Source organism: Alternaria dauci, chromosome 2 (assembly GCF_042100115.1).
Source record: "Alternaria dauci strain A2016 chromosome 2, whole genome shotgun sequence".
Taxonomy (NCBI): domain Eukaryota; kingdom Fungi; phylum Ascomycota; class Dothideomycetes; order Pleosporales; family Pleosporaceae; genus Alternaria; species Alternaria dauci.
This window is the reverse complement of record NC_091273.1, coordinates 3,799,053-3,823,675: the sequence shown is the minus strand read 5'-3', so window position 1 is coordinate 3,823,675 and position 24,623 is coordinate 3,799,053. Positions and strand designations below refer to the sequence as shown.

The 24,623-nt window shown below is 52.6% G+C and overlaps 11 protein-coding genes across 11 annotated transcripts; 6 read left to right on the top strand and 5 right to left on the bottom strand.

Annotated features, from left to right (window-relative positions):
* Positions 1–348: 348 nt before the first annotated feature.
* On the top strand, positions 349–2,309 carry ACET3X_003280 (uncharacterized protein; the record flags this gene model as incomplete). Its single annotated transcript, XM_069448537.1, has 3 exons — positions 349–438; positions 594–1,586; positions 1,638–2,309. The coding sequence occupies 3 exons, from the start codon at positions 349–351 to the stop codon at positions 2,307–2,309; spliced, it is 1,755 nt and encodes a 584-aa protein (XP_069309827.1).
* Positions 2,310–2,620: 311 nt separating this feature from the next.
* Positions 2,621–3,098, bottom strand: ACET3X_003279 (uncharacterized protein; the record flags this gene model as incomplete). The annotated part of the gene is made up of 2 exons (XM_069448536.1): positions 2,621–2,749; positions 2,826–3,098. 2 exons carry the CDS (start codon positions 3,096–3,098, stop codon positions 2,621–2,623), a joined length of 402 nt encoding a protein of 133 aa, XP_069309826.1.
* A 594-nt stretch (positions 3,099–3,692) lies between these two features.
* On the top strand, positions 3,693–5,411 carry ACET3X_003278 (uncharacterized protein). The gene is made up of 3 exons (XM_069448535.1): positions 3,693–3,841; positions 3,901–4,382; positions 4,434–5,411. The coding sequence occupies exons 1-3, from the start codon at positions 3,767–3,769 to the stop codon at positions 5,182–5,184; spliced, it is 1,308 nt and encodes a 435-aa protein (XP_069309825.1). The 5' UTR covers positions 3,693–3,766; the 3' UTR covers positions 5,185–5,411.
* Positions 5,412–5,772: 361 nt separating this feature from the next.
* Positions 5,773–9,648, top strand: ACET3X_003277 (uncharacterized protein). The gene is made up of 2 exons (XM_069448534.1): positions 5,773–7,285; positions 7,338–9,648. Exons 1-2 carry the CDS (start codon positions 6,753–6,755, stop codon positions 9,268–9,270), a joined length of 2,466 nt encoding a protein of 821 aa, XP_069309824.1. The 5' UTR covers positions 5,773–6,752; the 3' UTR covers positions 9,271–9,648.
* A 400-nt stretch (positions 9,649–10,048) lies between these two features.
* Positions 10,049–11,742, top strand: ACET3X_003276 (uncharacterized protein). The gene is made up of 4 exons (XM_069448533.1): positions 10,049–10,163; positions 10,220–10,532; positions 10,600–10,768; positions 10,815–11,742. Exons 1-4 carry the CDS (start codon positions 10,100–10,102, stop codon positions 11,676–11,678), a joined length of 1,410 nt encoding a protein of 469 aa, XP_069309823.1. The 5' UTR covers positions 10,049–10,099; the 3' UTR covers positions 11,679–11,742.
* A 189-nt stretch (positions 11,743–11,931) lies between these two features.
* ACET3X_003275 (uncharacterized protein) lies at positions 11,932–13,731 on the bottom strand (the record flags this gene model as incomplete). The annotated part of the gene is made up of 1 exon (XM_069448532.1): positions 11,932–13,731. The coding sequence occupies one exon, from the start codon at positions 13,729–13,731 to the stop codon at positions 11,932–11,934; it is 1,800 nt and encodes a 599-aa protein (XP_069309822.1).
* Positions 13,732–14,457: 726 nt separating this feature from the next.
* On the top strand, positions 14,458–15,968 carry ACET3X_003274 (uncharacterized protein). Its single transcript, XM_069448531.1, has 4 exons — positions 14,458–14,820; positions 14,870–14,952; positions 15,004–15,732; positions 15,780–15,968. Exons 1-4 carry the CDS (start codon positions 14,778–14,780, stop codon positions 15,921–15,923), a joined length of 999 nt encoding a protein of 332 aa, XP_069309821.1. The 5' UTR covers positions 14,458–14,777; the 3' UTR covers positions 15,924–15,968.
* Positions 15,969–16,332: 364 nt separating this feature from the next.
* Positions 16,333–16,795, top strand: ACET3X_003273 (uncharacterized protein; the record flags this gene model as incomplete). The annotated part of the gene is made up of 2 exons (XM_069448530.1): positions 16,333–16,491; positions 16,580–16,795. 2 exons carry the CDS (start codon positions 16,333–16,335, stop codon positions 16,793–16,795), a joined length of 375 nt encoding a protein of 124 aa, XP_069309820.1.
* Positions 16,796–16,848: 53 nt separating this feature from the next.
* On the bottom strand, positions 16,849–18,671 carry ACET3X_003272 (uncharacterized protein; the record flags this gene model as incomplete). The annotated part of the gene is made up of 3 exons (XM_069448529.1): positions 16,849–18,026; positions 18,082–18,330; positions 18,377–18,671. The coding sequence occupies 3 exons, from the start codon at positions 18,669–18,671 to the stop codon at positions 16,849–16,851; spliced, it is 1,722 nt and encodes a 573-aa protein (XP_069309819.1).
* Positions 18,672–21,048: 2,377 nt separating this feature from the next.
* Positions 21,049–22,275, bottom strand: ACET3X_003271 (uncharacterized protein; the record flags this gene model as incomplete). The annotated part of the gene is made up of 3 exons (XM_069448528.1): positions 21,049–21,988; positions 22,045–22,148; positions 22,240–22,275. 3 exons carry the CDS (start codon positions 22,273–22,275, stop codon positions 21,049–21,051), a joined length of 1,080 nt encoding a protein of 359 aa, XP_069309818.1.
* Positions 22,276–23,099: 824 nt separating this feature from the next.
* Positions 23,100–24,107, bottom strand: ACET3X_003270 (uncharacterized protein; the record flags this gene model as incomplete). The annotated part of the gene is made up of 1 exon (XM_069448526.1): positions 23,100–24,107. The coding sequence occupies one exon, from the start codon at positions 24,105–24,107 to the stop codon at positions 23,100–23,102; it is 1,008 nt and encodes a 335-aa protein (XP_069309817.1).
* Positions 24,108–24,623: the final 516 nt, after the last annotated feature.

The window sequence follows — 24,623 nt, the reverse complement described above, 5'->3', positions numbered from 1 at the left end:
ATCGATTTCTGATAGCTGCTTCCACAGCTACTGCAAGGTTTTGTGTTCATGTTAGCATGGCGCTGCTAGTCGCATCATTGGGTGTTCGGGAGCACGAGGGCCACTAGCCAGCATACCCCGAAAACAGGCATGTGATTGACTCTGAATTTTAATACAATCATCGATATTGAAAGTACGCTGCAATGAGCAAAGAACCAAGGCATTTGGTCATGTTTGAGCTGAGGCCAGCTTGTACGCGTGATGCGGGGATCTCGGAGGTTTGCTCGAAATGCGCTATGCACGGGGCCCGTGCACACGACTTTTCCAAAGCCGACTCTGATGGTCAACGACGTCGGACGACACATCGCAATGCTTCCGAGTAGAGGGCTGCGGCCGGCCCAGTTTGCGCCTTTGGCCTCCCGGCAATCGACCGCGTTACGATCCAATGCTACAAGGAAGGTGCGCATACCTGCGAATTTAGTTGCCCACTTGGTCGAAATCACACATCCGCGTCCTCCTGCCCGAGTCGCACAGCTTCCTTTTCATAAAGACTCCTCCACAGCTGCCACTGATTTCGAACACGGGCTCAATTTCACGTACTAATTGCCCGACAGTTCTCCTCTCTTCCCCGAACTGCCAACCTCTCAGGCCCATCATGTCGGACCAGCCCGCTCCAGTCGGCGCTGTGGAAGTCGGGCGCAAACCGAACCCACAATGTCATGATGAGTGCGTCCTCTGTCCGATACGCTTCATGGTACGCTCCCTGGAGCTGGGGCAAGTCTAGCGGCTCTGTCGATGGCAACGCCCTTTCGCCCGCCGAACGAGTGCCCATCGCCGAATTCTCGAATCGTCCAGTCTCCGAATCTGCGCAAGCTGCAGAACCTGTCGTCACCACGTCTACTCCGGAACTCGCTCCTGCAGCCATCGATAAGCCTGCCGTCGTAGACGGAGCCTCTCTGTCCACCGATGCGGCAGCAGAAACCGCATCCACATACACCGAATCCAAGACACTCGATGACCTTTTTGATGCCGAGCCTGTCAAAGATGCTCTCCCTACAGCTGAAATCGACCCTACTCGCCTAATTGATCATGCTGGACAACTGAAGGAGCTTGGCCTTGACTATGGCTGGGGTATGACGACTCTTTTCGAGAAGACCATCGAAACCATCTACCTACAATCAGGCTGGGGCTGGGCGGGGTCGATCGTTGCTGCAGGTCTTGTCGTCCGCTGCGCAACCTTTGTCTTCCAGGCTATGAGCTCAGACAAGATGGCAGCCATGGCCTCTTTGGGACCCATCACCAAGCCTATCCAAGAGAAAATGGAGGCTGCTATTGCTCGAGGCGACAAGCAGCAAGCCGACATGTACAAGATGCAGCAGGCATACGTCATGAGGCCCTATATGGGAGGCATGCTCTCTACCGGAGGCTTCATGTTCATGCAAGCCTGGATTGGATTCTCGGCCTTTAGATTTCTGAGGGCGATGGGTGAATTGCCTGTCCCGGGCATGGCCCAAGATGGCTTTCTGTGGTTTTCTGATCTGACCTCTCGCGACCCTTATTTCGTTCTACCCTTTGCCACTTCAGCCATCATGTATACTGTCTTCAAGGTAAGCTTGTGTTCTCAGGCAAGCTCCCGTCCTAGCTGATGTGTCGAACAGACTGGTGGTGAAACTGGTGTCCAAGCCGATGTTGGTCAGGCCGCTGCACGCCAATACATGTTCACAGGTCTCTCGGTCTTCCTCGGTCTCGTTACAGCGTGGCAGCCGTCCGCTCTTCAACTCTACTTCCTTGTGTCTGGTATTATGGGTGGTTTTACCGGGTGGCTCCTCCGCCAGAACGGCTTCAGACGCATGATTGGCATCAAACCACTACCCAGCAAGGCGAGCACCGAGCTCTACACCAAGGTTACCAAGGGCGAATTGAAGCTGAAAGACATCAAGGGGCCAGACGGAAGAATTCGTTACCAGCCTCCCACCCGCACAGCTGCCCCGAGCAATCGTCGGCAATTGTCTGGTATCAACATCAAACCAGGAGTTGCCCTTCCTGCGCATCTCAAGGTAGCGGCACCCCAAATTGACACGGAAAACCCTGACCGTGATGTGGACTATGACGAAGGCGCCAAGGGCAAGCCAATGAGTGAGAAGTTGGACTACTACCGTAGGAACTACCGCATGAGCTACATTTGGAGGAGAATGACCAATGCCACTGAGAGTGGAATTCGAAAGATGGGCTTTGGAGACAAGAAGATGTCAAGCGAGGAGGCGAAGAGGAAGAAGAAGGCTGAGGACTACGAGATTGAGAGGAGGCGGAGGTTCCAAAACAGGGCTTAGACACGCTGAGGAGACGTACTAGAGGTTCCGAGGGACTTGTATGATATGCGAAGGTGTTCAGCCTTGTGTTAGTAGTAGCAGTACGTGCATCTCAAAACATGTTTGGGACGAGTTAGGAGTTGGGTAGTACGCATAGCCAGAGGTTTTGTACAAATATTGCATATGCATATGCTCCAGATCAGACTTGTTATGCTGGTGTTTGCACTCTTCAAAGTGTCGAGACGGAGCTCTTTATGCCTACGAAGCCCATGCCATGAATCGCACTTGTATGTACACATGTGTTCCAGGGCTCATGATGTTCCTTGGTGCTTCTACTCGAGAGACGTGTACATGTCCAGTTCCTGACCATTCCTCCGCCTTCGCTCCACAGGATCAGCACGCATCTCTACACCAGGGCCCACGCGTCGAGAGCCGGATCCGGATCGGTGCGACGGGAATATCTGCATGGCAAACTGTTAGCATTCATCTGGCCATGGATATTTGAATTCCTTGGGGGAGGGGGGCTCTTTGATATACCTTTGTGCCACTCCAGCCCAAGCGATACGCAGCTTCGTTTGCGACGAGCTCTCCAAAGCCCAGCATGAGTCCGTTGACAAAGGGCAGGAACAGGTTGATTGCTGCGCCACGGAGTAGCCCCCAGATTGTGGGAGGCTTGTAGAGGATCAAAGGGGTAGAACTCGAGGATGCTGGGGACGAGGAGGAAGAGAGCTCGTTGTTTGCGTCGTAGTTTTCGCTATCCGACGGTATGGTTATGCCGGATTCGGTGAGGTTGGCAGCGTCGGACGCCATTTCAGACAGCGCGTGGGGAGGGTGTATGCGGAAGGAGTGTAGTGGTCGGACGTTGTCCTGGGTAGGTGGTGCTGGATGGTAGGCGTTGAGCGAGCGCTGGAAGGAGCCCCACGCGGAGGTAATGCGGAGACGGCGCGAGTCTGGCTTTGAGCTAGAGGATGGTAACGCAAGAGACCAACTCTGCTCGATGGACTTGGACTGTCGTCTACGAGGCCAGATGCAGTCCGCTAGGGCGCGTGGGTGAACTTGCGCGACACTCTCCCCGGGGTGGACGCTCGTGGGTGTTGATGAGGCTCACATTAATCCCAGTCTTGCCAAGCATTGTCTAAGAACATGGATGCATATCGGAAGCTGATGCATTGTCTACGTAAATGGATCTGGCTGGTGAGTCTTGCGGGTGCAAAACATTCCGGATAGGAATTGGTTGATTGCTTTGCTCCATGATTCGACAGTCCATGGTCGGGAAAGTGACTGCGATGCGTGGTGAAGGTCCAAGGCAAGAGCAAGCGACGTCACCAGCCAGCTACCGCCTACTGTGTACCTAACAACGCTCGCCGCGCTGACCGTTTACAGGGACCCCACCCCCGACCAGTCAATCAACGCGTGCGAGCTACACCCACCAACGCCAACAACACTTCCATCTTCAACTGCAGCCTCATCAACTTGTTATGTCTGAAGCTGCACCCGACAACGACGCTCTAATCGCCCAGCTTGCTAGCCTGACCGGCCTCGATCCTGCAACAGTAAGTTGATAGAAGGTCATCGAAGCTGTTGGAGCTGCTCACTAACACGCACACAACAGGCTGAGCGCTACCTGAACGCTTCCAACGGAGATCTCACCCTCGCTGCATCTCTCTTCTTCGACGAGGCCCAAGAGCAACAGGAAGGAACTTCGGAACCAGACGTCGACATGGCCGGTGACGAGTCAAACACAGACCCTACCCAGAACCCTCCGCCCACTGGAGCCGGGGGAGGGCGCACACTCGGGGGCGCATATGTGCCCCCTCCCGCGGGAGCGGCATCGTCTTCATCTGCGCAGCCTGCTGCTGCTCGTGGACAGCCTGCGCAGAGGGGTGTGGCAGGTGCTCGCACGCTGAGGGACCTGCAGGCATCAGGTGGTGGCGGACATGGACACGCCCACGATGACGATGACGACGACGACGACGCCGACGACGAGAACCAGGACTTCTTCGCCGGCGGTGAGAAGTCTGGTCTGGCTGTCCAGAACCCCAACCAGTCGAATCCGCGCGACCAGATCAACAACATCTTGAAGCGCGCACGACAGTAAGTTGGCCAAGCATTGTTCTTCGCGCCACCCCAGCTAACAGAGGTTAGGAACGCTCCCCGACCAGGTGGTGACGACGAGCAGCCAGCCAGCTCATCTCATTTCCGTGGCACAGGTACGACCCTCGGAGGCGACGATGCTCCCTCCCGGACCATCCCAGACCCCACCGCCAACATCCCTGCGCCGCCCCCGCGCGCCCACCGCGAGCTTCACCTCTGGCGTGACGGCTTCTCAGTCGACGACGGCGACCTGTTCCGCTACGATGACCCAGCAAACGCACGCACACTGGAGATGATCAACACAGGTCACGCTCCACTACATATCCTAAATGTAGAGCATGGCCAGGAGGTGGATGTCGAGGTGCACGCGCACAAGGACGAAGACTACAAGAAGCCAAAGAAGAAGTACGTCCCCTTCTCGGGGAGCGGAAACCGTCTGGGAAGCCCCACTCCGGGTGCAAGCTCAGCGGCTGCTCCCATGCCGGCTGCTGCTTCTGGTAGCACGGCAGCCTCGACTCCAGGAGCCTCTGCGCAACCTACCGTCCAAGTCGACTCATCCGCTCCCACACTTACGCTCCAGATTCGCCTCAGTGACGGTACACGGCTGTCGTCGCGGTTCAATACTACACACACTATTGGCGACGTCTACGACTTTGTCACCAGGGCTAGCCCGGCCAGTCAGGACCGCGAATGGGCGCTCATGACCACCTTCCCCAGCAAGGAACTGACCGATAAGGCCCAAGTGCTGGGTGACATTTCCGAGTTCAAACGTGGCGGTGTAGTGGTGCAGAAGTGGAAGTGAAGACGTACTGTACGTCGGTGCGCCCTCGATTCGAGAATTACCGTCCATCGCAGATTGTGCTGGGTGCGGATGGTGAAAGTTACAGAGGGAGTGAGGTTACGCTGATCATGACAAAATGATTGCATGCAGAGAGAGAAGGCGTTATGGCAAAATGCATGATAGACTCGGGAACGGTAGCTAGATAGCATTCATGACAACATCGATCCTGCAGGATGCACAAGTTGCACAACCTGCCAAATGTGTCGCCCATGGTTATCTGGCATGGTGCATTGCATTGCATGAACTTGACAAGTGTGCGCGTCGTCGCACTGCAGCCCGTCTGTTTGGCGGCTGCCTCACGATTGGCGGGACGTTTGGTATTGTGTTTGCAAAATTGTAATTTGTCTGGTCAAAAGGGCCGAGGAGGAGTTTGCCAATGCTAATGTACGTTATCTGTTCATTGCCCAGCGCCCAGGGTGTCTGCCCGCCGATGCAGGGTTTACTGTGGGACTGGTGGTGCACATGTCCGTTGGATCGGCTGAGTAAGATGACAAGCTCAGAGTCGTTCTGTTTCGCTTGGGTAATAGACACCCTTCCTAATCTTTGATCCTTCCGCCATCGACAATGCAATAGCAACCGAAGCTAGCAAGATTGCGCCGAAATGTGTTATTCGCGAGAGTCGCGTTATTTTGCGTGCGCCCCCAAACATTTACCAAAGTGCAAGGCCCATATCAGTGGTTGGGACTAGTTCGCATCCTTCCTCCGGATAGATGAATCGCGGGCATGGTGCGACGGCTCTGCCGCTCGGAGCATTTTGCGAAACACGCAAGCACCGACGTGAAGGAAGACATGGCACCACTAGGACGCAACCACTACTCGTCACTAGACGATCAACGGGGTGTGCAACGCGTAAGCACTCCCCTGGAGTACCTTGCAGCACGGAGCGGGTGGCGGTGCGGGAGTTGGGGGTCAAGCAGTGCTGGTGACAAAACCGATGGGGATACCCAGATCGACGAGGCCTCTTTGGCCGCGTACTGCCGTTTGAGAGTGTTCGACGCTTCTTCTGCTCGTGCAATTTCGTACCCTGTCGAGTCGTCTTGTCCCGCCTTCTTGGGATCGTCATTTCCGTCTAATCATCGTCTGATTTCTTCTCTCGAGGCTTCCTCTTGTCAATCCAACCTGTACGCTCCTTTCAGTCTTGCGCTGTCCTCTCCCCGACCGATCCACGTGCGGCAGGAACGACCGTCGAAGATAGACAGATTGACCATCGCTCTTGCCTTCTTCACTCAAGCCGGCCCCGCCTTCCCTTCCTTTGCATCTGAGCTAGCTTTGCTCGGCGGCACCTTCACCCAGATTATCACCGCCAGCCATCCTTAAGCACCACGGTCCTTACCACCTTTACACCTTCATCACTCTTCTTCGCCATCCGTCGCTAGTCCTTCCTTTGCGCTACACTCTAGCAACCTTCAAGCGATGCAGCTTTTACACCATCGGTAAAAGATACGAACTACCCCAGTACACTAGGTACCATACCAGCATAAGGTTAGTGTGCACCGCTAAACGATACGAATACGAACAACATCGACATCATGTTTGTCCGATCCCCCCGCAGATTTGCGATACTTTCTTTTGTAGCATTGGTTTTCATCTTTGCCGTACTGCACCAGAGTCCATGGGCGCAAGACCAGGTTTACGAGCGCATGCCGCTCTTCAACTCGGACAGGAGACCACAGGAACAAGAGCTCTTGAACGAAGGCCTGGCCGAGTCGCAACCACAACCCGAGGATGCATGGGGGCATGCCGTGCCCGTACCCGGCGCAAAGCCCAGCACCACTCCTGCGCAATTGGCAACTAGCGCAGCACAAGTCCTTCCGCCGCCCATGGAGGCTACGCGCGAGCCTGAGGTCGACGCGACAAAGCCCACAAAGTCGTACCCACCATGGGTGACGGCACCATCGAGAACCGGCGCCTTCATCCCTCCCACCCCGAAACCGACCAACTGGAGGGAGTACATGAGCAAGATGCTGAACTGGCCGCGACCGAGCTGGAACGGACATTGGCCGCCGTTTGGCGACTACGTCGACAAGAAGTACGACCCCAATCGATGGGAGCAGTTCGACTTGTAAGTGCTTGTATCCTGCGCGCATGGCGTTGATGGTTCTAATCATGTGTAGGGACTACCGCATCTATGAGTCTAGCCATGACAAGCTCAACGACACAATTGCCTCTGATCCGATCGCGTACAAGCCTTTCCCCAAGTACAACACCCCGGAGTGGAAGAAGAAATGGCACGGCGAACATGTGGCTTGTCTGGGCCCGCGAGGCAAGATGCTCAACGAGAGCACCGACGATGAGGTCCAGGTCTATCGGGGCGTCCCCGAGGACTTTCCCCCGGTGTATGCTGGTGGATATGACGTCATTGGATTGGACGACGATGTTTGCTTCGACCGCTACTCACGATACGGCCCGTACGGATATGGCGACGATGAGTTCCCAGAGGAGGTCAAGGACTGGAAGGCGCCAGAGACAGTTCCAGAGTGGCCCCAGGTAAACTGGGGTGCACTCCAGGACGATTGCCTCGAGCGCAACAAGGAGCGTTATCGACCAATGGCTCGATCGCCAATCGTGAAGATTCCCAGCACCGTCCTCCCCGAGCCCGCGGCGGCATCATCGGCGTTTGCGATCCCTACAGACACGAGCCGAAGCAACCTTGAGAACCGCGATGAGGGTGAGAAGAAGTACCACCACCGCACCGCCATCTTGATCCGTGCTTGGACCGGCTACAACTACGAGGAAAACGACATTACTGCTATTCGCGCAATGGTCTCTGAGCTCTCTCTTCAGTCCGGCGGTGAATACCAAGTCTACCTTTACGTCCATGTAAAGGACAGAGATGCGCCCATTTTCGACAGCCAGTATGAGTACGACCGCATCCTAAAGGAGAATGTACCCGAGGAACTACGCGACATCGCTATCCTATGGTCGGAGTCCATCTTTCCGAAATGGTATCCCAAAGTTATGGACTGGCAGGTCTACTGGCAACAATTCATGTGTCTACAGTGGTTCAGTCTTACCCATCCCGAGTTTGATTATATCTGGAACTGGGAAACAGACGCAAGATACACTGGACACCACTATCATTTCTTCGAGAAGATTAGCGAATTCGCGGACAAGCAACCCAGGAAGCTGTTGTGGGAGCGCAACAAACGCTACTATCTTCCGAGCGTACATGGCGATTACCAGTCATTTGTCGAGCAAACCCACAAGGATGTTCTCAATGCATCTGCGAACTCGCTTATTCCACCTCCTGTCTGGGGACCACGCCCTTGGAAACTTGCCATACCACCACAGAAGCCACTGGGGCCTACCCCACCAACAACCATGGAGGAAGACAACTTTGAGTGGGGCGTTGCTGAGCCTGCAGATTTCATCACCCTGCTTCCAATGTGGGATCCCAGGAACACGACCTGGTCTTACAAGGACAAGATCTGGAACTACCTGCCACACGTCCGGCCGATCTTCACCCCTGAAGACGGTCAAGCTGATTGGTTCACACATCCCATATTCGAGCAGATTGATCGCCGGACTTTCATCAACACTGTTGTGCGGTTTAGTAAGAAGATGCTGCAAGCTATGCACGAAGAGAACTTGGTTGGACGCAGTATGCAAGCCGAGATGTGGCCTTCCACGGTCGCACTCCAACATGGTCTCAAGGCGGTGTATGCACCTCACCCAATCTTCAACGACCGCCACTGGCCCGCTGCTTACACTGAAGCCATCTTCGATGCCGCATCGACTGTGGACGAGGAGACAGGCGAGTCATTGGAATACCGCCAGGGCGCCTGGACGGAAGAAGCCGACTCGCCATACAACCATGACCGTGAGTTCAACTTCCAAGGCTGGAGTTGGTACTACGCATCGCGCTTCCCCCGTAACCTATACCGGAGATGGCTCAACTGGCCCATTGTACAGCAAAACTGGGGAGAGTCAGAAAGGATCGACGGTGGACCAGGCTCTGATGGCGAGCTGGAGCAAAAGAGAATGTGTATACCAGGTGTACTACTCCATCCCGTAAAGCGGATGGCCAAGTACAAGGAAAGGCCTTGAGCGAGACGACGAAACGAAACACAAGGTCTCACACGACCAACGATCATCAAAGCGCGTGTTGACACGATTGTATCTGAACACCAGTATTTCTGGGGTGTATAGACGAGGAGCGAGCGCTGCTCTATTGCGACATCTTCCTTTCCAAAAGCATGGGCGGAGCATCTACCTGCTTTGAAGTTTTACTTTCTCCACTGATACCTCTTCCTGTTCTTCTTTCTGTTTCCAGACTTTGGTAGTCTACTGGGCTTCATCATAGGGATCATTGGCATATCTGGGACATTTACTTGGCGCTTTGGCGACTATACACGGCATCCGCGTTTTTTGCACGCATCGTCACTTGGTTGACAGATTTTTGGCCTGATGGTTGATAGATATAGATGACTTTTTTGAATGTATACGGATTACTATTCAGCTTGTGTCCCATCGCGGTTCAGACATTTCACGATTGTTTGTGCATCTTGTGTGCACAGGTGCACTGCTGCTTCGATTGGCATCGGTGAATGCAGTTACGCAGCTGACCGCAGCAGCCTTGGAATGATGACAGAACGTGGAAAGATGATTAGGGAGTGGTGAAAATGCGCACACGGTGGAACACTGTGGCCTTCATGTAGCCGCAGAGAACATTGAGGATGCTTTGAGTACAGGGTACACCCAACTTGTCGTGATATTCCAACACCGATCACGCGTTAGTGGTCATGTATGTCTTCGGGAGCGCCCTCGATCTCGGGTGAGCATGCATAGCCCCACGCACGAACCATGCTCAGGCCGACCCGTCATCTCCCAACCTTGTGCATCCATCACCTTATCAATCTTGGCATGTAACTTGCACATGGTTGGAGTGGGCGGACGTTCCAAAGCTTGCGATCATTGCAAAAGGCGGCGCATCAAGTGCGGTAGGTCTGCCCCAGATGGCTCTACGCAGCTCTATCGCGTGTGTTGACGTCATCAGACCTTGCGAAGCCGCAATGCGGAAGGTGCATCAAAGCGCGATTACAGTGCGGTGGCCCTCGGGGCATTGCGATTATCCAGTATGGTCAGCGTAGATGTACCCGATCCGACGATCCTTCTCCTGTGCGTTCCTTTGCGCTCAAGGCTATCGCCGCTGTGCCGGCGGACGTTCAGCACCCTATTCCCGGAATTCATCGAGGGCTTTCGGTCTTTCATGATGACACTTTTACTGCATTCACTCTCTCAAATTTCCTACCGATTTCAGGTGTCTTGGACGTTGCTCCAGGGACCCTAACGACAAAATCTTTTCTTGCGCAAGTCATCTCCATGTAAAGAACTGCACATGAGGCATGTACTGACTCCATACACCCCTACATATAGGCTTGCTACCACGTATTTTGGTATCAAGCGCCAGGACAGCGCGGTCACCCAATTTGGGCTCAAGCGGTACAGTGATGCACTTGGCACTGTACATTCAGCTCTGGCACAATCTGTGTCTTCGCCTACCTTTGATCTGCTCGAAGCGATCATGGTCATGTCACTCATCGAGGTATGTCGCATGTTTTGCAGCACAAACTGTTTCTCACGGGTGTCAGTTTCTTGTCTCGGATGGTGAAAATGGTTGGATCAAACATGCTCGTGGACTGGAGAGGCTGTTCGAGATGCGGGGATCAGAAGCCATGGCATCACTTCCGTGCCTTATGATTTTGGAAAGAACGCGCCCGTCGCTTATATCTGCTGGGCTTGTCCTGCACAAGCCGACGATAATGTCGAGTATTGCGTGGAAACGCGAACCTTGGTGCTCACACCCAGAACGCGTTGACTCGCTCAAGCTCATGTTTGACATTCTCGCAGACTGCCCTTCACTTTTCGTTCTATTCGATGAGATATCGACTTGTCCTGATGAAGAGATAAGGATGGCTGCGATTCAAAACCTCTGTGGGGAATTCCATCGAGTGGTCGCCAGCCTGGATGATTGGGGGGATCGATTCGCATCTGATCCATCTCATACTCCTGATGAGATACCTGCGGCTCGAACAACGCCAATGATAGAAGATGAGTACGAAATGTTGCGTCCTGCCTGGTCTACCGTTTTCCAATACCAATCCCTCTACCACGCCAACGCTATGGCCATGTACAATGCTACTACCATATTGGCTCTTCGGTTCTCCGATAGCATTGATGTTGGCTCAAGGTCAGCTTTTGAACACCACGTTCGAGAAATGCGTTTGTCGGCAGCAGCGCTTTCCATATGCCGTAGCGTCGACTATCATCAGCAAGAGCTGTGGGGTGAGCAGGGCAGTTTCGCTTTGCTTTTCCCTCTGCGCATGGCGTACGACGGGCTTAGCGAGGAGAAACCTACAGTAAGGGTATGGTTACAGTCCATCATGCACGACATATCGGCTGGGAGACAGGGGTTATGGAGATTGGCACAGACTCTTCTTGAACTTGGTAGATGAAGTTGTGTCAAACAGAGGTGGTAACGCTACCTTTTGACGTTGCTGGCCACAGACACATATCGAGTAGGTCTCGTCTCAATTTACTACTTCAACGCATGCAAGGACTTCGCGACAACACACTCGTACCTTGAACGAAAGCAGTGCCATGTGACGCATAAGAGATTGCATTTACTGTACGTGCGAGTGGATAAGGTGTGCCACCTGAAGCATGCAACTGCAAGAATGATGTATTTTTTATTTTGAAAGTCGTTGTCTATCGACCTGACTTCGCACTGATTATCGCATCGGCGAGCTTTCCAGCAATGGCATAAACGCTGGCGCTCAGGTGTCCCGGAATTTGTGTCGGAAAGACGCTGGCATCGACAACACGAACGTTATGTGTTCCATAGACTTTGCCTTCCGAATCTACAACACCACCCAAGTTCCTACTCATCATTGCACAAGTACTCACGGGATGCGAATTACCACCCAGAGACTTCTTGATCCAAGTACCCCATGCTGGATCCCTCCAGCTCGCATGCTCAGGTACTGCTTCGAAACCGGGCGAAATCTCGCCTGTAGCGTGCTCCGCGAGTGGCAAGGTTGCAAAATGCTTGCGTATACTGATTGCCGCAGCAGCTTGCACATACATGTCGATGGGCAACTGTAAAAAGTTTGGATCGATACTTGGCGGCGAATTTGCATCTGTTGACTGTATGTGTATTGAGCCTCGAGAAAGTGGTATCAGGGTCCAGAGCTGTGCGATGATCTGGTGACCTGTCGGGGCCCATAGAATCTCTGCTAATGGGACAGTGCTTTCTGCATCGAAGACCAAGTCTACCTGGTGCTCCAAGAGCCGCCTTTGAGTCTCGACGGATTTAGTGTTTGGGGCGTAGTCTGCGACGATTATTTCTGCGTATGCGCTTAGATTGGCCCGGATCTCATCTACGAGAGCGGGTAGTTCATCTCCAAACAGGTCGGAAGCGGTTGGGTATGAAACGAAGGTGGGGTAGCCTGTCCAATTTGTGGACGAGTTATACACCATCCCATTTTGTGGTTGATCTGGCAGGCTTGATCCGACAGAGTGAAGTGGGATGACTGTCTTGATACCAAGGGGATCAAGTACGGCAGGGTTACCGACGCCAGAGTGCTCGAGGAATGCCGGTGATCTAATTGCACCAGCTGCGACAATGACTTCTTTCAAAGCGCTGATGGTGTAGGTGGCGTTTTTGGCGTCGATCACCTCAACACCCGAGGCAACCACTTCAGACGTCGCTGACTGTTCGTCATCCCAGATGATGCGTGCAGCTGTGGTGTTAAAGAAAACCTGAAGATTTGGCCGTGATGCGATGGGAAAGTAGAATGACCTTGCTCCGTCTGCTCTTGTTGGTCCCGTACTGTTTAACGTCATAGGCCAGGTGTTGAAGCCACGCATGTGACCGTCGTTCGCATCCGTGTTGTAAGGATAGCCGACTGCTTCGGAAGTTTCTCTTAGTATATCCACGAATCCTTGGCCGATGAGGTATGGGGTGAAGCCCACGGCAAGCCCACCATCTTTTCCGTGTGCATAATCTTCGTAGATCGCGCCTTTCTCCATCAATGCCTCGCTTGGCTCTTGGAATCCCTCTTGCTTCAAGAAATACTCCAACATACCATCCCAGTTCCAACCTTCGTTTCCCAAATCTTCCCAGGCATCAATCTGGTCTTTCTCGGCGCGCAGATACGTCATTCCATTGATGGTAGTGCTACCTCCAAGCGCCTTCCCTGCCCAGTAATTCAAACTGTTGTTTCCTGCATACTTTTGCGGTGCAGTTGTGTACTTCCAGTCGATTGACGTGCCTATGAAAAGGCCATACTCCATAATCGACTTTGGCACGTAGGAGACGTTTGGATTGTTGTATGCCGAATCTCCAGCTTCAATAACTGCAACGGTAATATCCGGGTCGGCGGATAGTTTGTTTGCGGCAAGCAGACCTGCTGGACCGCCTCCGACTATAACATAGTCGTATGTTTTGGATTTGCAGTCAGCGCGGACGGCCTGGGTCAAGGCAGCGAATAGAAATAACCAAAACATGATGCTTCACAGGAATCGGACGTTGGGTCTCTTCCTGGACGTTCCAGATGTGGCAACCTGACCTAAGTATCTGGGATTTGCGGAGACCCCAAGAATGAAAATAGGCCTCCCACAATCTCCACAGCGAGTTTTGTGTATGCAGTCGATCTCAGAGTATGTCATTGGCCTAGTACGTCATTGCCAAGCTTCGACTTGCCTAATTTTCTGGCTCAACAGTCTTACCATTGTCCTCTTCTCGAACTCACGACTCTGGAAAGAATTCGGATACTGATTATCATGTGTTCGGTAACAACATTGTCACTGAAGAAGTTCCGCATGAAGCATGTATCGGTGGCACCCAACGCCGCGACCCTCATGGCGGTGCTAAGCTCTCATTGGCTCGTTGGAGGATGTGCTGAGAGACTTCCCATAGTATGAACTAGGACATCTATGGCCTGGAAGCATACAAAGCGTCTGCGAACCGGTCCCTTTTCTCTACTGTTTTGATATCTGGTCACCATGCCAGTATATGGGAGGAATACAATCACTCGTACTGGGTTACCCTGCGGGTTGTTATGATAGCGGCGAATACGAGCGGAGAACATGTCAATAGACTCTTATTATTTTTCTGATATTTGATTTTGATGCGTAGATGGTGGTGTTGCGATGACTGTTTACTGCCAAGACGCATGTGAAGAGGGCTGGGGAACGGCAAGTCCCCTGGCGGTCCCAAGTTTTCCCCCCACCGTCGCCTTCACATATCAGCTCCACGTCCATCGGCCCTCTCTCAGACAGTCACGAGCGATTTGGCGAGGCCGAATCATTTGACAAAAGGGTCCGTGCAAGAACAATCAGCCGACCGACGCGCACCCGTGCTTAGTATCACAGCTCTGGAGTTGCCGAGGCACATGGCTTCCCCACAGCCATGGCATGCCCCAGCCGGGCGCGAACGGCCGTAATGTTGCGCGTCCAAGTGCCAGATATATTCTCATCTCGACTTTCATAGCGCAGCTTTTTCACTCGCACATTCACCTCTAGATACCCGTTTTCCATAGACCACAGCCAACATGCCTTTCAACACCGAGCTCACCAGGGCCCTCGGCATCAGAGGTACCTGCATCAGCGCAACATGGAAAGCAAGGAGCTGACACTGGGACAGTGCCCGTTGTCCAGGGCGGTATGCAATGGGTCGGATACGCTGAACTGGCTTCAGCTGTCAGCAACGCTGGAGGTCTGGGCCTGGTACGTCTGGCAGCCCATTACGCCTTGGAACACAGTCTCACGATAGTATAGCTGACCGCCCTCACCCAACCCACACCCGAAGACCTGCGCAAAGAGATCCGACGATGCAGGACCATGACCAATAAGCCTTTTGGCGTCAACCTGACTCTCCTCCCTGCCATTGTTCCCCCCGACTATGCCGCATACGCTCGCGTCATCATCGAGGAGAAGGTCAGGATTGTTGAGACGGCGGGAAACAGCCCTGGCCCAGTCATCAAGCAACTCAAGGCTGCTGGCATCATCGTCCTGCACAAGTGCACCACTATCAAGCACGCACAGTCTGCCGTGAAGCTAGGCGTCGACTTCCTGTCCATGGATGGCGTCGAATGCGCTGGCCACGTCGGCGAGTCGGACATTACCAACTTCATCCTGCTCAGCAGATCCAGGCAGGCGCTAGGCGTCCCCTTCATCGCCTCGGGAGGATTCGCTGACGGTCAGGGTTTGGCCGCTGCGCTGGCTCTCGGTGCCTGTGGTATCAACATGGGTACGCGCTTCATGTGCACTGTCGAAGCGCCCATCCACCACAACATCAAGCAAGCCATCGTCGACGCGCAGGAAACCGACACCACTCTCCTACTTCGGCGTTGGAAGAACACGTCGCGATCGTTCGCAAACAAGGTTGCGCTCCAGGCCGCCGAGATTGAGAAAACCAGCACAACTGGCAAGTTCGAGGAGGTCGCTGAGTATGTAAGCGGAAAGCGAGGACGCCAAGTATTCCTCAACGGAGACAAGGACTATGGTGTAAGTGCTGTAGCTCTCTTCCAAAACTCAGCTGCTGATAAACCTAGATATGGACCGCTGGCCAAGTCATTGGCCTTATCCACGATATCCCCACCAACGAAGAGCTCATCAACCGTATCGAACGGGAAGCCATCGAGACAATAAGGCAGAAACAATCGCTGTTCATCGAAGACGGCAAGAGCAAGCTATAGAACTGGTTAGACTGTATAGAATATTTAATTGAATGGTGCAACCCCTGCATGAGACACAATCACATTCCCACACTCTCGAAGCCACCAGTAGCGAAATCATCGAGCCACGGGATGGTGCGCACAAGAAAACTATTTCGCTAGAATGCTGGCCTCACATGTAGGTTTCGTGTTGATACTAGAGATCCTGTCGCCACTACAAGCACCGACATCCCATCTTGAGTCACAATGACGTCGAATCCACACCACTACCAACAGGTTCGCCATCCTACAAAACAGCTCCCTGCACAACTACCACAATCAATCGAATACCCGAACCTTCTACTAAGAGTTCGATCAACATCCCCTCTCATCGGAGAGCTACATTGCAGAATAAAGCTTTTTTACGAAACTCATCGGAAAGACTACCATCATGTCCTCTCTAACAGGACAAGAATCTTCCAACACTCAGCCCAAGAACCCTGTCAACCCTGGTGAGGACACTACCGATACTTTCAAGGGTGACTCAAGTGTTCCGTTCAAGACGGGTGGGTCAACAGACCCTGCTGGTTTGAGCGTTTCAGCGGACAAGGTAAGCTTCCCACCCAACATGCCACCTCTGGTCACATGTGTTTTCTGTGAAGAACCATATTTTGCCAGCATGATACTCACAACAGTAGTCTGCACCAGGCCAGCAGAACGCCTCGGGTACTTCAGAGCAACGCCGTGGAGAAGATGTGACGCAGAACACGAAGCAAGAGTACGAGGGAAGCAGCAATGTGGGCACGAAGACGGGAGGCGAGAGTTTGATCGATAGTGTAGAGAAGAGCGTACACGAGGGTGATGGGGCAGACCGAAGCGGAGTAGACGTTGGGCAAGTCAGTACTGGGCGATAGATGGAGGATTACAGGGATCTGATTGGCTTGCATACTTCCAAGGTACAAACTCCTTAGAGAGCAGGTATGCCTTGTGCGCCTACAACAGCCTCGAAGATCGGCCTGAAGAGGCTGCATCTATAATTAAGACTAGATTGCGGCAACACAGTAACACCACTTCCTCTTACATTTCCAACGTCGCCAAGGACACCCAAATTCCAATCTCCTTCTACCACGGTAGCATTCTGGTTTTGATACAGCCCACCCGTGACAAGATCATAGGCGCCGACCAGGACACTGCCCTCAGTTCCGGTACCGATCGCGTTCCATCCTGGTCCAGCGTAAGGGTTCTTCGCGAATCTGGCCCATGTGCTCTGTATGAACTGTGCAAGAGCGTACTCTTGCGTAGTTGTGTTTGCGCGTTCGTACGTACGGAACACAAGAGGTATCTCTGAGGCGTGGTATGCGCCGAGCTGTGGGTAGGCTTGCGTATTAACAAAAGAAGCGTTGAAGTAGTAGCGCCAGGTAGGAATGCCAATCGACGCGGTCGCATTAGCCCATAGTGCTTGTGGACATTGGAACGTGATCTCAGTAGAGATTTGTGAGATCACATCGTAGTCGTTGGTAAGGCCGTTGCTGCCGATTGGATATGCAGCTTCAATTGCAAGAATGAGTGCTGGGGCGAGGATTCCAAAGGTTGCCTGGAGGTAGGCAGTGAGATTTGTTTGTCCAACCTGGAAGACACGCCCTTCCTGTGCATTCGTGCCTCCCAACACTGGTATGCGTGCAATGTTTCCACTGAGGCGACGTGCTGCTGGGTTTGTTACCAACGTAGTGTTATCGGCAACTGGGCTGAACACAAGAGAGTTCTGGTTGATAATGTCGCGAACAGCCGTTGCATTCGCTGCCCGCACACAAGTCAGGTTACTTGCATGTGTACCCGGACACCCGAGGTTTGCTGTCAGATTATTCCAAGCAGATATGCTTGAAGTCTGAGGAGCCACGCGATAACTATACTGCCCACTTTGGAGAATAGCAGCTCGGAACGGCGGCGAACTATCTTTCGGAAAGCTCGTCAGTAAAGCATCGATCGAAAAAGCACCCGCGCTTTCCCCAAAGATGGTCACTTTAGAAGCATCGCCGCCGAAAGCGTGGATGTTCCGCTGAACCCAGTCGAGAGCAAAGCGTTGGTCCAGAAAGCCGAGGTTGCGTGCCGCTAGTGGTAGTTCTGGTGAAGCAGGGAAGCCGAACACTGTGCGTTGTTAGAGAGTAATGAAGGCATGTTCAAAGTTTTGATAGTATCCTACCATTGGTTCTGTAGTTGGTGGTAACTACGATGACATCTTCGTAAGCAGCAAAACTGCTTCCATCGTATGTGTCTTGACCAGCATTACCAAATTGAAGTGAGCCACCATAGATCCAAAACATCACCGCTCGCCCAGCACCACCCGGTGGAGTTGCTGGGGCATAGACATTGAGGTACAAGCAATCCTCCGACTCTTCAGGTGGTGGGTTGTTGAAGACGGCTTGTGTGAACTGTGAACTCGACAAAGGGTCTACTGACATTAGTATGTAGCAGTAAGTTCATCCAATATCGCGTACATCGGAACTGCTGGATACATGCTGGCTTGAATTCTGTGGCATTAACCGGCTCTCGGAAAGGTACGGCAGCTTGTGGTGGAGAGAACCTCTCCGGCGGTGCTGCAAATGGGACACCAAGATACTGATGCACAGGCCCAAGTGCGTAGGGCAGTGAAGTAGATTTTCCAATTATTGTCCCGGCATCAATAGTCGCCGTTGGCACCTCACTTTCGGAGGCATAGTCTGCCCGAGTTGCAGTTGGGCCCAGAGAAAGAAGCACGAGACCAACCAGGCTGGACGTAGAAGCCAGAAACATGCTGGTAGTATGAAGACCTTACTGTGACGACTAATCATTCTTCCATGCTCTTTATAACGATCTGATGGCTAGCAGGCGCGAAACCGAGGTCAAGATGGTAGTCACTTTTGTTGCACACCATGTCGAGCTTGGCGTGCATTACGCTGCGGCATCCGTGAGGTTTTCACCCAAACAAAGTTGCTTTTGAGTACGCGAAGCCGAGGCATACATTCCAACTCCGCAGCTAGGACATGTAAGGGCGTCATAGCCATCCCGTGTATGCATCTAGATTGAGGGTGGTACGCAGCTCGCGCCGTCGAAGTGTGGGCTCACCATACGCCGCTCGTTAGGAACATCGAGGATTCCATTTGGTTGGAGTAGTAGGTAAGAAGCAAGCATCTGGATGTAGAGGACGCATGAATAGGCAGGTTGCGAGGAGAGAAAAGGTGTGAACCTTTCCCACCAGGGGTGACGCGGGATTTTGCGGGGTGCGTCTCGCTTCACTCCCCTGCCATTAGCAAGCCTCGCCAGAGCCTATTGGACAGGACAGCACATCGCTCCGGCGTTCATCCTTCTTCATCAACACACACAGCGCATCCGCTCTCCCGTCGTTATTCCCGGTGATTTCGACATGTTGGGTGGACCATCATTTCACCCACTCGGTGTATATCTGCTATACTAGAGTACCCGGAACTGACTGTCAAATAGAAAAACAACAGTATTCCGCACTACATTTATGCGAATCCATTCTACGCAATCCAGAATAGCAAGCTCGGCCATCTAAATAGATCCCCCTTTCTTGCCGCATAGAAGATCGTTACCTTTGTGATCGTTCTCTCTCCCAATGCTTTGCTGTGTTGGATGAGCATCCATGCAACGCCACTGCCATGGGGAGTCCCCAAGATAGCCTTTCCCTCTTCACTCTGTATGTCAAACGCAATCCCGGGCCAAAGGTCATACGTACTATGACCATGCATGCTGATAATCTTGTTGAGCACTAAAAAGGTCCCTGAGTTTTGGATTTGAATGCGGAAAATGTAGTTAAGTGAGATGGGCTGGACAGGTGGAAATGGAAAAGAGGAGAGATATTGCAGGAAAGCTACGTCTGACCAGTGATGCAGTAATGGTAAGACGCTGCCCTCTTCTTCTTCACGATCTTCGAAAGCAGCTGCATGGGAAGGCGTGAGATTGCTGTCCGCAATCAGAACACCAGCGCGCGGATTGCTGACTTGGGAGAAGTATCCACGTATAGTCAGAGGCTTGTTAGTACATGTTCCATCTTGCAATGGCATGTGACTTACAGTGTACTCGTTTCCCTCTGCCGTACTAGCTCCATGTTGATGATGTATCCTAACGTTCTCTCCGCCATCATATATCATTTTGTGGTCGACATTCAGGTCGCGAAGCGCTTCAGCGATGCATCCAATTTCGAAGCCAGTCTTTTCGGTTTCCAGGTGATAGCCATGCTGTGCTAGTTTTTCTATGTGCTTGAATTCGCTTTCCATGGAGTTATTAGTTTTATTATTCAACATCTGCAACAGTCTAGTGCCCTTCTCAACAGCTGCCTCGTAGTCTTGGTCCTTTGCCATTGTAGGGCGGGAAGCGAGAGTGGAGCTTGGAGGGAAAGGAAGAGTGGAAAATTTAGAAAATGTTAAGAGAGGAGAGCGACTGGTGAAATTACTTCCTCGTTTGAGAGTGAGAGCTGCAAATATCAGCTTCACTGTGCTTCCTCTGTAGGCCGAGTATTAATACAATGCGAATTGCGCGCCTAAGCCTTGCTTCACCACTCGTAACCATTGTTACATAGATCTTCGCTACATCAAAACCCCAATCGTACGCTCCGTATACTCAAAACATTACAAACCATGACCGAGCCAACAAACCTTGCATTTCGATGCTACTCTCAGCACGACAGAAGCGGCATTCGTCTTGCAGAAGCCTGTGAAAATCTCGAGCAAAATAAGTATAGAAGAATGGAGAAAGAGGAGATTTCGTTGGAGACTCTTTTCGAAGAGGCTGGGTTCAGGAACAAGTGTGATGCGACCAGCGCTGAGACTGGGGAAGGAATGCATCAACATGGCGGATGGCAGGTTCTATATCGTAATGTAGTGGGAAACAGAGAGCGGAACTGGTTGACATGGGCGGCTGGTATTGGAATCAGTTTGATCGACTGGCCGTGGCGTTGCAAGATCGCGTACTGCTGCTCAATTCTCAGCGTGCTTTTAATGGCACTGATATTTTGGTGTCATGGTGATCCGGTATGGAACGCTTCGTATTTCAGCCGGAACGCCTTTGCTACATGATATCAAGCCAATCAGGCCAACCTTATCCATCTTCTTTCAAGCGAATTGATGAATCTCCCAATTTCTTCACGAAGTTCTAAGATCATGCCGAACGCCTAGCGGTCTCGTATCCAGTCCTTCAAACTGGCGATACTTGATCGTCTTCTTCTTCTGGATCCGCTGCCTTCCATAGCGATGTCCATACTCCTCCTCCCACCATCTATACTCCTGCGCCCCTTGCTCTCTGTATCCAACACAATCACGACGACGGTACAGTTGTCCGCACCCTTCATGTTGCTCTCTCTTGAAGTCAGCTCGCTGGCAATCTGCTTCGCCTCCTTTCCGGCCTGCCACCCGTCGACTGCTAGCCTTGTGCATTCCTCTGCCTCTTTCGCTGAACCAACGCCGTCTGAAGCGAGAAGTATAAGTGACTGTCCCCGCAAAGCCCGAACGGTGAAATGCGCTTTGTTTGATACCAAATCATGAATCGCAGTCCTTCCTGGAGCAAGACCTGTTTCTACACCAGCCAGATCTGACAGGTCGTGACCCGCTAGACGATTGACACGAGGCTTCTTGTAGTCCAAATCGCCCAGCGCGCGTGACATACTCACGCCACCAATGCGCGCAATACCGGATCGGTAATTTATCTCCCCACCTGAATCTTCTATTCTCCTCTTCTCCAATGGGCTGTCGGGTGCATGCTCCACGCTTAGAGCCTCCACGTTCCAGCCTATAGAACCCATGCTGGAGTCAGCCCGTGTGGGGGATTGCGGCGATAAGGATTGCGGAGATTGTGGCTCGTGATCTGCGAAGAAGACATGGCTGTCGCCTAGATTGGCCTCTATGAGCAAGTTTTGCTTGGTGTCGATGAGCACGAGAGAGACGGTTGAGCCTCCGTCGAGGTTGTCGCGGTCGAGATCGTGATCTACGGCTTTAAGGGCACATTGTATCGCATGCTTGTACTCGGCCGCATTTGATGCCTTGGGGTTGCTGAGATATTGTTCGAGATGTGTGTGGAGATGCTCCGCAACGTAGTTAACAGTCGCTGTACCCCCACTGTGATCCAAAAGTTAGCCTGAAGTCATGATTTGGTGGGATGCGACGCCACTTACTGGCCATCATAAACGGCAAAGAGAGCAAGGTCTTTCCGTGACTTGATTGAACCTGGTGGCAGGGTAATATAACGATCTTCTTGGTCTTCTCGCGCCCCCAGAACCTGTGGGGAAAATGTCAGCGGAGACTCTCGGTCGCTGCTCGGGACAAGCGGCATCTAGAAGGCGGGCGTATGCAAGGGGCACATTACGCACACTGCTAACACCAACGTCGATAATGTTAACGCTCATTGTTGATTTTTTTTCTGAATGAATGAGTTTCCGCGTGGGATGTGATAATGATAGTTCAGCGCCCAGTGTTTGTTTTTACATCAATTGTACCTCGTCATAGGCCAAGCAATGCCCAGCAACTCCCAAGGTGGCCATGAGCTGCGGCACACGCGACCATCACAGCTACTACGTCATCTGCCCTCCGAACGTGCATAAAGCGGAACCAATCAAGGGACTGCCCGCGCCGCATTCTATTGGTTTATGCACTCAGCCTCAATTGCCTGGATCATTGTGATGCGCAAATGTGCAGCTGTTGGGCAGTCTAGAGCGTGGGGAACGTGGGCAATAGTGGGACACGTGACGTCGTGACCTGCATGGAGAACGCGGTTCGGCCTGGAAATTATATATGAATAAGCAAACGTGTACCTGTTAATCTGGTCCGTCGCTGCATCTTCACAGAACCTCCGTTTTCAACGAACCTACGCTCGACAGTCCCGGATCTATGCGCGATATTCGAGCATGCGGATAACTCCGCCCTCGTGATGCGTTGTTTTTAACATTTGGTTTGTCGATCTATCAATGCTTGGCAATTGAGCGAGCTTCCTCGTGAAGCCGGATAGATGCTCTAAAGAGGCTGAGATGTGTTGATAGAAAATGCCTCATCAGCTTGCACTGCCTCAGGAGCTAAGAGCTAGAAACTACTGGCAGCTAGTTCTGCCCTATCAGGATACCTACGAGATCCTCATATTCTCGTCCGAGGCTATACTGAGGTCTTCCGCTGAAAATTTGGGTAAGCAGGAACGAAGAATGTTCGGCGACGTGCGGACGCACTACTATGGTTCTCCTCAGCCCTTCCGGACGATCCCGCTGTCCATCCACTCCGCTCTCAGCTTCGCCCAGATTCCGTCTCCTCTGAACCCCCAGGCCCACTTCTCCTTGCTCAGACTCGCGAGCTTATCCTCCAAGACACGCTTGTCCTTCTTTTCGTTCTCTGTCCATTTGACCTCGGATAACAGCTGTATGCAGGAGATCTCCTCGCTCATGCAAGCGCTGATGGCGCCGAGACACTCTTCCAGATCCATATCGTACCCGTACGTTAGTTCTCGTACTGTTTCCATGGCTCGTCGGTCGGTCTTCAAATAAGTCAACAGTCCCTCAGGCACCGGAGGTGATTTCACGCCTTCGATTTTGGTGCGACAGTGCGGACAGGTGCGAAATGGATATTTCGCTTCTTCTATCTTTGGTGTTCTCATCCACTGCTCGAGACAAGCCTTCCCAACAATGTGACCGCAGTACTTGATTCGTACAGGATAGTCGGCCAATAGCTCTTCGATGGGGCGATCCGCATGGGAAGTGTATGAGTTTTGGCAGATGGGACAGCAGCCGTCATTATCGTCGACAATGGAAGCGTTGTTAGCCGTTTGGACAAGCAGAGTAAGTGGAATGGCGCACGCAAAATCGTCAACCTCCATGAGCTCAGTCCTTTGAGCGATGCGCTCGCGCGTCTCAAGTAACTGGGCATCCATGCCAGATGAACGTTGAAGACGCTCGGTCAGTTTCGCGCCTGCTTCACTGACATCATTTCGACGTCCAGCATAGTTGAAATGGAACACGACCATGAACGTTGCTCGCAATCGCTCCTCCGATGTCGCAAGATCACGGTCTGTAAGTGCCATGTAGAGACGTTCTATATCAGTCCAGTCCTCTTGTCGATCATTCATCTCTTTCTCGACGGCACGTCTGAACATCCCCAGCTCGTGCTGCCGGCTCATGACTCTGTCCTGGCATTTGAGTATTCCCAGTAGCCACAGTCGTGCCGCCTCGGCTTCTTGATCGACCTCTCCATCGCTCATGCTTGCGAGACGAGAAGTGTGAACCGGACTCGGAAAGTGCTGCTGCTCAAGCTTACGAAGTTCTGCAGTCGCTCGGGGAAGTGCACGCTTAGTTTTCTTACGGTCCTGTCCGAACTTGCGCAAGCCTCGCAGGCTACGCATACGGGAACAAACGCGTTGGTATACTGCAATCGTTAGCAAAAATCTGAGTGATCGGAAAGCCTGGATGCACTGGGTGTGCGTGTTTCTGAGGCACAGGTACTATAAGCTGTATCCTTGTACCCGAAGAGTAGGTACCCTTAAGGTACACAACTGTAGTATTCTGCAAGTCTTGTGACAAAATGTACAGCGAATACCTCTAGCGCACCTTTGCCAACACAACCTCAGAGGAGCACGACGGAAAGAAACCAGTTCCTTCGTACAACATACCTTCTGCACTTGCCGGCGCATGGCTTATCGGCGGAACCCAATCATCGGCTTCGGAAGACATGATTGCGCACTCGTTGGGATCGCCTACGGCGTAACGCTACCAGCGAT